At 39.0% G+C, this 11,633-nt stretch overlaps 1 protein-coding gene across 1 annotated transcript; it reads right to left on the bottom strand.

Moving 5' to 3' along the window:
* Positions 1–2,738: 2,738 nt before the first annotated feature.
* Positions 2,739–4,884, bottom strand: LOC112542041 (zona pellucida sperm-binding protein 3-like). The gene is made up of 4 exons (XM_025173831.2): positions 4,786–4,884; positions 4,525–4,702; positions 2,929–3,049; positions 2,739–2,834 (listed from the first exon to the last, which is right to left on the bottom strand). The coding sequence occupies exons 1-4, from the start codon at positions 4,829–4,831 to the stop codon at positions 2,739–2,741; spliced, it is 441 nt and encodes a 146-aa protein (XP_025029599.2). The 5' UTR covers positions 4,832–4,884.
* Positions 4,885–11,633: the final 6,749 nt, after the last annotated feature.

The raw sequence follows: 11,633 nt of genomic DNA, 5'->3' as shown, positions 1-11,633 counted from the left end.
TTTTGATATCTAGGATAGAAATCTGAAGAAAACCACTCGCCTTTCATAGTTTCATTTGAGTCGAGAAGCCATCTTAGTGCTTTATCAGCCTTGAGGATAAAGTGATGTCCAACTGTAGAATCAGCCTCTGCTTCTATCACAGGAAATTCGCCTGTAAAAAAGACATCCCAAGAGCAGCATACAGTATTGACCTCTCTGTGCTGATATGATGGTTAATATTTGTAGAGTTCAAAATTAATGTTAGGTACTCTACAGACCCCAGTGAATTCTCAGTAATATGAACTATATTCCCCATAATTCCTGTCCTAGAGTTATGGTCCACTGCCCCTAGAGGGTGCAAAGATATCTACTCCTGCTTGAGCAGGATATACTTCAATATCAACACACTTTGTGGCATTGAGAACTCCATGTTCCACCATCAACTCATTTGTCAAAAGGAGATCTAGTTCTCTACAGCTAGTAAACAATTGAGAATATAGTTACCTGGCTCATCTCCACTGGTTTTAACCAAACTAACTTCCCAATATATATTATATTTTGATCCAGCCTATGCAGAGTACAAACATTTGAGACATTGAGGAAGGTGGAGGTAGCCCGTTTTCTAACATAATTTCATTGTTAAAAGGTGGCTCAGTGCAATATAAATCTTCATGATGGGCAAGGCAATAAGCTTTTGTTGAGAGTTAGGCGGCATACAAGTTTAAATTTATTATTATTAATAATATAAAGCTCAGAGGATTTGAATATGAATTCTGATTGTTCCAAGTCAGGCTGGTAAGATATCTTCAGTTTTCTATCACAACCTCTATTTACAGCAGATTCCTATTAGGGGTTGATGTACAGATGAACAGAAATAGTCCTTTTATGGAAATCACTGCTTGAGCAACAGGCACCATGATGCATTTACTGGAATCAAGCCTTTATCACCAGCTGCATAACAGGTGCTACAGAAAAAATATTCGCTGCATATTATATCTGCATATAGCTTGACGTGTATTCTCCATGCAGGGAGATTGTCCCATTGCAGAGATTTGCAAGCAGAACTGGAGCAACAGGTATGAATCTGAATGGTATTCCTATCTGAAATGCCACAGAGCTGTTTCAGTTAATAAGCTGTTTTTCAGAAAGCAGTATTGAAAATGGTACGCTATCTTTTCTTCCCACTGGATAATACAGATTTAGATTTTCCTTGAAAAGAAAAGGTATAAAGGTATATCATGTTAAAGTTGCCAGGTATCAGAAATATGTAAGTCTGTAATCACTTACAGTCTGGCTTCTAAGGGGGGTCTAAATGTCTACAGATATTGTAAATCAGCTGTGGTATAAAAAGGGGAAAGTCAGAAATCCAATAGTTTTTTTTTAACCTTCTTCCTTTTTCTTTTCTCTCATTTTTTTTGTATTTTAATCCTTGTTAAATTTGCTTCATTTATCTATTTTTTCCTTTATTAATGTGATTATATATGTATGTATGTATGTATGTATGTATGTAGCAATACAATGGGGTCTCCAATATTAAGTAATCAGCTTAAGATGAAAGTTTTTCAAATAACAAATATTTTGATGCAGTTCTTGTTTCAATGTTATATTCAACTTTGGATGAAAAAGTCAAATAATTCTATGCTTGTAACATTGATATTCTAAAATGTAATTAATATTGATAGAATACTTTTTTCTTCTCTCCTCTATTCTCAACACTTTAAGCTATATGAATAATAGAATGCTAATAATTTCTGGTTTCACTGTATAAATATCACTATTGAAATAATATAATGTATAATGTATCAAGATATATAACAATATAATAAAAAAGGAAAAAGAAAAGAAATAATCTTCACAGTTAGGCACTAGCTTCCTTGCCTTCTGCCAGCATCTCTTCCTCTGTTCCTACTTGGTCTCTCTGATGATTTCTAGCAGCCTTCTGGATTAAGACTGGACCCACCACAAGGTCAGCCTCCATTTCTCCTTTAGAGATGTCAACTACAGCTAGCCATACATAGAACAAAATATTTTAGTTAGGACAAGGGTTTGGAGAGAGTCCCACCCAAGGCTTTCCCATAAAATAACATTGACTTTCTATCTATGCAAGGGGCAAGTGAAGAGATCCATATATGTTCAATCCATCTTCAAGATATAAATTGAAGTACTGTTTCTAATACAATTTAAGAGCCAGTTTGGTCTAGTGGTTAAGGCACCAGGTTAGAAACCAGGAGACCGAGTTCTAGTCCCATCTTAGGCATGAAAGCCGGCTGGGTGACTTTGGGCCAGTCACTCTCTCTCAGCCCACAACATCAGGCTTGAGCAGCAAGCTGGGTTGTTATATGTCAATTCCTGTTGCAACCAACAGAGCAACATTTGGTTGGACTCTGAACCTGCAGTAAAAATACTAGGAAGGAAGAAAAATTCTAATACAATTTATAAAAGTGTACAAGTGCTTCCTTTAATTATGAGACAGAGTTTTGAGAAACTTCATGTTACTAGTATAGAATTTATAGTTCTTTATCTAATGCATTATTGCTGTTTGGACCTACCTGTTCCAGAAGGCATTTGTTTCCTCTGGCTTGGCACATGAAGACTGCTGGTATCGTTTGATTTGTGCCTTCCACGAGAACCACAGTCTCTAGTCTCACAGCAGTTACAGATGTCAATGGAACCCTCTACAGGTAACCAACTGGTAGATTAAAAAATGTCAGCTTCTTTCAAGATTTCTCCATCTCTCTTTATGCAAACACATATAGTACTTACATCTTTTTTTCACTGTTGAATGAACAAGCTTTATTTAAGGGATCTGGCTCTTTGGCCGCTGCAGTGACTTTCAGATGGCATGCAATGTAGATCTTGATAGGGAGTGAAAATTAGACAGGATTAGAAGAGGGAATGCTGTCATCCCATTGCATAAGATGATAACCAAAGGCATAAATGAGTGCTCACCAAGCTTCTTTCATTTCCAGCAATTTGGGATGCTGGTATGGTAAACTGGAGTGTTTCTAGCTGAGACCTTGGAATTATAAAGGATGATTCTGCATCATGAGATGTTCTATCTATCAAGCATCTAAATCCAAAAAAAAAAAAAAAAAGATGTGGTTGGAGCATTATCTCAGCACATACTAGTTTTCTTAAAATTTAGTCCCTCATTATTTGTAGGCCAATCTCTGCTTCATTTAATTTCAAGAAACTATATATACTGCTGAAGCCTAGAACTACTAAATTTGATTCTAGGTTTGGGAAAGTGGGGTTGTTGGATGGATTGATAGTCTACTCCACAAGTGACTAAGCAAACATTTTTTCACATGATGGTGCTCCCATACAGCAGAGATTATAGGAGATGAGGTCTGTTAACATCTTACTTCCCCCTTTGTATTCTTCTTTCCAGACAATCATCACTGAAGTTGTTGTTGTTGTTCAGTCGTTAAGTCGTGTCCGACTCTTCGTGACCCCATGAACCATATCGCGCCAGGCCTTCCTGCCCTTCACTGCCTCCCTGAGTTTGCTCAGTTTCATGCTCATTGCTTCAGTGATGCTATCTAACCATCTCATCCTCTGCCGTCCTCTTCTCCTTTTGCCTTCAATCTTTCCCAGCATCAGGGTCTTTTCCAAAGACTCCTCTCTTCGCATTAGGTGACCAAAGTATCTGAGCTTGAGCTTCATTATCAGTCCTTCCAATGAGCAATCAGGGTTGATTTCCTTTAAGATTGACTGGTTTGACCTCCTAGCAGTCCAGGGGACTCTCAAGAGTCTTCTCCAGCACCACAGTTCAAAGGCATCAATTCTTCGGCGCTCAGCCTTCTTTATGGTCCAGCTCTCACAGCCATACATTACTACTGGAAAAACCATAGCTTTGACTATGCGGATCTTTGTCGGCAAGGTGACGTCTCTGCTTTTTAATATGCTATCTAGGTTTGCCATAGCTTTCCTCCCAAGGAGCAAGCGTCTTTTAATTTCATAGCTGCAGTCTCCGTCTGCGGTGATCTTGGAGCCGAAATAAATGAAGTCTGTTACTGCTTCCATTTCTACCCCTTCTATTTGCCATCACTGAAGTAACAGTGCTTAACTTCCTTTAAAAGTGCTTGGAAAGTCAAACACTGTAGGACCCTTCAAACATTACACAGAATTTTGACATTTACCTCCCTGGCATCTTTTTTGTTTGTGTGGTTAAAATACATGTGGCAAAATAATGTGTCCATTATACCAAGCCATAAGGTAGTTTGTTTGTGGTTAGTGTAGTATGTAAATCCAATCCTGGTAACTTGGATTGTTCTGGCTTGATGAACCAGGCCATCAAGGCTTACTGAATGTCTGTAAAATGTTGAGAATAATTGCACAATCTATGTTCATCTGAAAACAGTAACAATAAGGTAACAGGCAATTGGCAAATAGTCTTACAAATCCCACAGGGATAAGTTCAGAAATTTGGAGAGAAGGGTAGAGGCAGTATCTGCCCATGGATTTTTCTCATAGAAATGCTATATCATTTTTGGCAAATTCTGTCACCAATGGACAGTTTATAGCTAGCACTAGTAACTTTACCCATGGAAGTCAAGGATTTTATAGTGTGGACCAGAATCTCCATCAGGTGTCAACGTGGCCATGCAGGTATCAATAAACAGGCGGAGTGGCAAGTGGTTTCCTTTTCTGATATCTGCTTGAACATAGAGATCATCACCCAGCAAGTATTGAGTTGAAACTCTTTCAGCCTGCCAGTCACCTGTAGTTATACAATAACAAAAGAATTTAAATCATGAGCTTCCCCACATTAGTTGTTCGCCTAAAATATGGAACCTAATTTACCTGTCATCAGATGCAAGGAAAAGTATAGCTTTCCTTCCTCAGACATTGCTGAAGTGAAAGGAACCCAGGTGGGCTGGATGACATTACTGCTCACATTATTTTTCCTGAAAAGAAAGTGTGTTACTTATGGACAGCACCGCGATGCAAGTGAGTGGCTGGACAGTAAAGTTAGATAACACTTCTCACCGTGGGTAGTGGCATGTAATGGGAAACTCCACTGGGCTCTTTCTAACAATTACCAATTTGCTTGCAGGGCCTGGCTTATAGTACAAGCTAGTGTGGTAGAACAAGGAGTCTGATGTTGTCTGGAACAACAAAGCAGTTTTGTATTTACAGTTTTATAATAGCTGGATTCATAAGTTATGATAAGCTAAGCAATGTTTTGGGACCCCCAGGACGCTCCAGATTTGCACTGCAAAAATTCACCAACAGAATAATTTTCAGTGATATGATTACTGCCCCCCCTTTTTTGTTTAATGGATTAAGTCCATTTTAATGAATTAAAATAGGTGATTTAAAAGCAGCACTTCAAGAGCTCAGGCCAGGAGATTTAACTGAGGCTAACCCTTTCTTCAAACCCAGAATTGTCTGTTTGGGATATGTAAAAAGTGGAATTTGAGACCAATTTCAGTTCCATTCTGGATTCAGAAAACATGCTATGCCTGAGTTAAATTTCCAAACCTAGTTCATAGGCCATACATGACAGAAGATAAAATGCATCCACATTAATCTTTTTTCATGACTTGGCAGATTTTGTGACTTTGAACCACAGTTAACCAAATAAGCCACAGTAGGCTGAGGTTTTACAACTCATAAATCATGGCTGATAATCCACCATGGCTGGGCTCACACAATATGTTAAACCAAAATGAAACATACCACATTATGTTAGGGCAACATTCAAACCCAGCAGGTGAATCTGAAATGGCTTTATCAGCATCTCCAATTTCACAGAGCTCTGTAACTACATTTGGCTGAAGACAGACACACTTCCGTTTCAGCTCTTCCAGATAAAGTCAGGGAGTTGCTTGCCATTGAGTATATCCATCACAGAAGGCTGTGTTTGCATTACACATTAACCTACAAACCAACCAACCACATTTCGTTCTAGTGTGTTGTATATATCCAACTTGTTTCTTTCATACATAGTTCAGTGTATAGGGCAAAGCCAGAAAATTGGGTTAATTGAGTTAACTTTGGTTAAGTTAACCACAGGTGAACATATCACACAGTTACAGCCAGAGCTATTAAGTGCATATAAAGATGGCAAGTATCTTTGGCCCAAAGTTATTTTCTACTATTAGCTCTGTTCATATAATATTTACCATAGTTAACCTATATACTCAGATTTGCATGACACACTGAGCTAAAAACTCACATTTTAGCTTAACATACTGTGATATCCTACCTCATATGTTCAACAGAACCAAATCAGCAAATTGTTCATTTCAGTAAAAAGAATAAAATGTTAGTAACTTGTTATGGCCAGAAATCTGAACTAGAGTCTTCCAGAAATGACTAAAATGTATGTTATAGAAGGGCTAACATTTATCATGACATAAACTTTCATGGACTTCCTAACACTACAGATGAACATTTTCCCCAACTGTTAGGTATTTTAAGGTATCTGCAGATTGGGGGGGTGGGGGGTGGGAATGTTAATAGTGAAATCAAAGAATAAGGAAATCCCCAAAATGCAGGTTTTGAGGTTACCATTCCAATTAAGCTCACTCATGAAACCATAAACACAGTGGTGGTTCAATTATAAGAATAAAACTTCCAGCCATCAGTTGTTAACCACAGAATCTTCTCAGATTGACCCAGTTTGCCTGAATCTGATATACATTGCTAACCCCAGAGTATTTCAAGGACTTCAATGTTAATAAATACCAGAAGTGTGTTCCATCTTTTCATAGCAAGAAAGTCTATAGCATATAGCTAAATTCCATAGTTGTTTAGTTAAAATATATAGGATGATTTATTTTTTCTTTTTTTACACAGCTATTGAGACCCACGACTGCCATAACAGAAGACCCAGGACTGGGGAGCGAGGGAGGGGTGTTACATCTTTCACCAACTCAAGAGGTGGTTTATTTTTGGTTTAAGAATAAGTCTAGCCACTATGGCTTATAAATTATGGTTTATGCTAAATTAGTTTACATGAAAATCCAGTGAATTTTGATTTACTAACTAAATTTAGTTGAGCAAATCATAGCTTAACATAATAAAATCAGCCCTAACAGCTCTTATTTGCATCTAGATCCTGCAAGATTACCTGTAAATTGTGGCCACACTCATGGAACTCCACCTTAAAGATAATCAAGGTAACAGTCTCATTAACAGAATAATGGCAGGCTTGTGGACCAATGCTGAGATCAGTTGCTTGAATGAAGTGGCCAGTCTGAAAGAGATCTCGATGGACCTGTATCGCCATTTCAGCTTCACCACACTGCACTGTGATAGGCTGCCAAGAGCTGGGTAACAACAAATCCTGTCTAGGAAAGGATGCTTCAGATTGCCTTACAGGCAATGTCTTGACTCCATTTTGGAGCTGCGTAGTCACTGGCTCCAAAATGGATTTCAACTCTCTAGCAAAGTCCAAGAGATTAACACAAGTCACTAAGCTAATCAGATAACCCAGAAACAAAAACTCTAGTCCTTTTGACAGCCACATCCTGCTTGCATTCACCTCTTCGACCCTCCTATGTAATAACCTCATCAACAATTCTTTTTATATACTCCATCATAAGCCTCCTTTATAGAAGCCAATGATTGTCACTTCCTTAGTGAGCTTCAAGGCAATCAGCTTCACCTGGGCCTCTGCCTCTGAAAGAGAAGAGCCTGCCTCTATTTCCATTGTCTTTTATAACCTCATGCCATATTCAGTAAATGAAACATCAGAATATCTTCCTGATGGGGAAAAGCTTCACATGGGCTGTATTTGCACAACATACTGAGCCCAACCTAACAAACTACATTTCAGCCTGGCATGTTGTTAATCCCTATAGGTCATTTATGTTTCATTTATGGATGTGTAGGGTAGAAGCCCAGAAAAACAAGAATTGACTAAATCATGATTAAGTTAAACCAGTGTTTCTCAAACTTGGCAACTTTAAAATGTGTGGACTTCAACTCCCAGAATTCCCAGCCAGCCATTCTGGGGAATTCTGGAAGATGAAGCCCACGTATCTTAAAGTTCCCAAGTTTGAGAAACATTGAGTTAAACTATAGTTAAGTCTGTCATATGAATGGAGTCATATTGATTCTCCCCCACAACATAATAGATCAACTTAAAAGATGAAAAAAGGCCAATACAATCAAGATGTTAGGGTAACATGTTCATAATTTTATGTGCAGTTTTGGAGCATGGATAGTAATCATTCACCTTTATGATGCCTGCTGAGTAGAGCAATAACATCTTGAGAGGAATTTTAAGTTTTTCCTATCGCTTGTTTCCAAGCCCTACCCCACTTCCCCCCCCGCAAAGTAATCAACTCTGATCACTTTTGCATATTTCTCTGCTGCTCCCCAGTGGGAACATTAGGTATGATCTGGTTATCTTTTGCTGACCTTGCTTTTCCTTTTCCTTTAATTCAGCCTTTCCTGACCCTGGAGTCATAGGCAACGTTGGCTGAAACATTAGCTGGCTTTATACAACACAAATTAGCCGGCCAAATTTTAACCTTCTACTTCTTTTACTTCTACTCACTCAGCTTGTATGGTCACTTTATAGTTCAGTGTGTTGAGCAAACCCAGAAAGTTGCATTAACTGAATAAACCATGGTTAGACCAGGCACAGTTAAGCATGTCCTTAAAACCTGGCCACTAACACAGAAGCAACCGCATTTGATCCACTTGCGCACACACATGCACACTGTTTATAAAGAAGTTATATGTGGCTATCTAAAGGGGGGAGCAGTGCATAAGAGACCATTTGCTCAAAGGTCTAAAATGAGATCTTGAAAGAACCTTCTGCTATATGTTTGCCAAAACTTCCCTCTGTCCCCTAAAACAATAAAACAATAGTTTAAACAAACCACCTATGACACAAATTACAGCAGATTAAAGCAAGTGTAAATATATTTAATCATACGAAGGGATGACTTCAAGGGATAGCATCCAAAACATGCATGTTCTCTTCATTCCTCAGCCTCCTGAAACTTTTCAATAACAGGACTGACAATACAATTACTGTATACTGTACTATAGTGCTATAGTTGAGTCAATTAGTTTAGAAGGCCTCTGCTTTTAATCTTTAACTCATTCCATTATCCTAGAAGAAGCAGCAAAAACTAATGCAAATTTCCAGGACTCAGGCCAATCCATCACCTTCCTTCCTGGCTTGGAACAGCTGCGTGCATTGGTGGTGGCTGGGGGAGCAGGGTCATCTTCCTTGCAGATTTCAATTGTCCTGGTACTGATATCTTCCCTCCCCAGGATTTCCTGCCACTTAGTCTTGGGCAGGAAAAGAAAATCAGTCTGACTGGAAAGTATGGCCTAATCCAAAAAGACAAAGGTTGGTTATTGTCCAATAAGCTAAAAGCTTAGTTAAAGGATAAATGTCATTATCTCCCCCTTTTTCCCTCTTCTGATAAGTTTTAATCAGGCTTGTGGTATACTGCGTGGTCTAAACACTAAATGGTTTCCATTCTAGGTTTCCAGAAACCAGAAAGTTTAACTAAGGTTCAGCTACAGAGGGGGCTCATTTGTATGACCAGCTTCATGCCGCATAGTAAACTACACTGTAGTTAGCTTGTTTGTGGCTCAGTGATCCTATTCCAGCAAATCATTTAATAGCTCTGCTATTTACAGATGAGAATTTATCTGAGGAACTGGCATCAAATGACCCAGTAAATCAAGGATGTGTCAGTTTTAAACTATCCGAATGGGTCATAAAAATCCAAGCAACTGCTAGATGGCAATAAATAGTTTTCTGTATCTCTTTACAGGTAGTCCTTGTTTAGTGATTGCCTCATTTTGTGACCATTCATAGTTACGACATTGATGAACAAGTAACTTTATGACCAATCCTTGCATTTATGACTTTCTCAGATCTGTAAAGCAAAGGAAAGCTGAAGTAAGATCTGAAAGCACAGTCATGATTTCACTTAGTGACCGCTTCATGTAATGACTGAGTTGCCAATCCCAATTATGGTTGCTAAACAAGGACTACCCATACTGCCATCACAGGTGGCTGGACTTTTGGAACTCAGATCCAGTTGCCTTACACCATTTGTTGGGAAGTCCCATTTTGGAATGTACAGTACTTTTACATGGGTATCATATCCTGGGGTTTTTTGTGTGGTTAAATTTTGAGAAGTTTCCTTAAAAAAATCCCCTGTGGCTCAACTGGGGTTGGAGTCAGCACAGTTGGAGTGGTGGGTGTCTTACTTATCCTTATCCCACTGCTACACCCATCATACATACCCTTCACATCTCATAGGGAGATGGAATGCCTAGAGAAGCCATTCTTTATAGGAACCCACTGGGTGACCCTGCCTCTGTCAGACTCCTAGAGAGAACTCATGCTAACCTCTTATCAGGTTTTGAGAATATAACAGGGCGTGGTCAAGGTAAGTTACTCAACAAGTATCCTTGGTACTCTGGGACAACTGGGGCCTGCTTTTGACTTGGAAGTGATAGGTTTTTATATAACAACATGCTTGATGAGTTCACATAATGTACTAGCCCCTACAACCAGGTTAACAAAGCATAGTTGCTCTGGTCACATAATATACTATGCCCCAAGAAATCATTTTTGGCTTAACAGGATAGCTTTAGACAATGATGAGGTTCCTATAGTAGAGTGAGGCAAAAACTACCCAACACCATTTTAGGCTACCCTTGCACTCACTGCTTTTAGGCTTCCCACAACCTTGGAAACAAAATCACCAATGCTTTAAAGGACCAGCTCATCAACATTGATGCAAGTCTTAAAGCAGTGGTGCCTTTTCCTGATTCATGCAGAAACTTGCAAAAAGTTGGCATGCTTTAATTAATAGCAGAGCAAGGCTGCTCTCACATAAACACTTCATCCAAATAATTTTTGAAGCGTGTTTGTTAAACGAGTGAGATTCTAAATGGGCGGAGAGCCCTCTAGTGACGGCACTATTTTTCACAACTTTATCAAATCAGAATTTTAACACCAGTTCCAGGGGTGTCTGCAGGGCATTGTCCCAAAAGTCAAGACGGCAACTGTACCTATGCAATCCATGCTCTGACTGTTTTTGTGTGAGTAGATTGCTCTGCCATGGCCGCTATCTTGATTTTTTTTTACCATGCCCAGCAGACACCTGTGACCAGTTCCCTATATTACATGCACCTCTGGGAATGGAGGTGGGGTTCTTCTGGGGTATAAGGATTCCAGTTTGTTTTGAGTTTATTCATGACTAGCCCAGGTATAACCATGTGAGCAATAATTGTTACTTAATAGGGCAAAGTTCTGGATTTCTGAGGACAGCAGCAATGCTAATGAGTCCAGAAGGATATTTTAACATCCCGTTGTTAGAACAATATGGCAATTCCTAGAGCAGTTTGGGAGTATTGGATCTTGATACTTTTGTATAAAAAAAATAGGCTAGGACGTTATTTGGCCTGCAGTCAAATATTTTCCACAGGTAGGCTGCAAAATGAATTTATGAATAGTAACCCAAGTATATTCTTACTAACATGAAAGATTGATGGCAACTGGTGGTAGTTCCTTAGGCTTATCTATTGCATCTTTCCCCCTTTATTTCTATCTTTAGAAAAAAGGTGACATAATGATGAAGACCACATAAAAGCATGGTCAGAGTTCCTGGTGATTTGTGATGTTCCACTCTAAGTGCTGATTCCACCTCCCTCCTCCC

Source organism: Python bivittatus, unplaced genomic scaffold (genome assembly GCF_059951505.1).
Source record: "Python bivittatus isolate LINGU-HERP-01145 unplaced genomic scaffold, Pbiv_v1 ctg000610_np1212, whole genome shotgun sequence".
Classification (NCBI taxonomy): domain Eukaryota; kingdom Metazoa; phylum Chordata; class Lepidosauria; order Squamata; family Pythonidae; genus Python; species Python bivittatus.
Note: the sequence above shows the minus strand (reverse complement) of the source record. Positions and strands in the feature narration are given on the sequence as shown.

Coding starts and splice junctions, on each gene's coding strand:
- LOC112542041 (XM_025173831.2), bottom strand. CDS start 4,831: ATGTCTGAGGAAGGAAAGCTATACTTTTCCTTGCATCTGATGACAG. Junction 4,703..4,785: donor TTCCTTGCATCTGATGACAG/GTAAATTAGGTT, acceptor GTATAACTACAG/GTGACTGGCAGGCTGAAAGA. Junction 2,835..2,928: donor CTGGAAATGAAAGAAGCTTG/GTGAGCACTCAT, acceptor CTCCCTATCAAG/ATCTACATTGCATGCCATCT.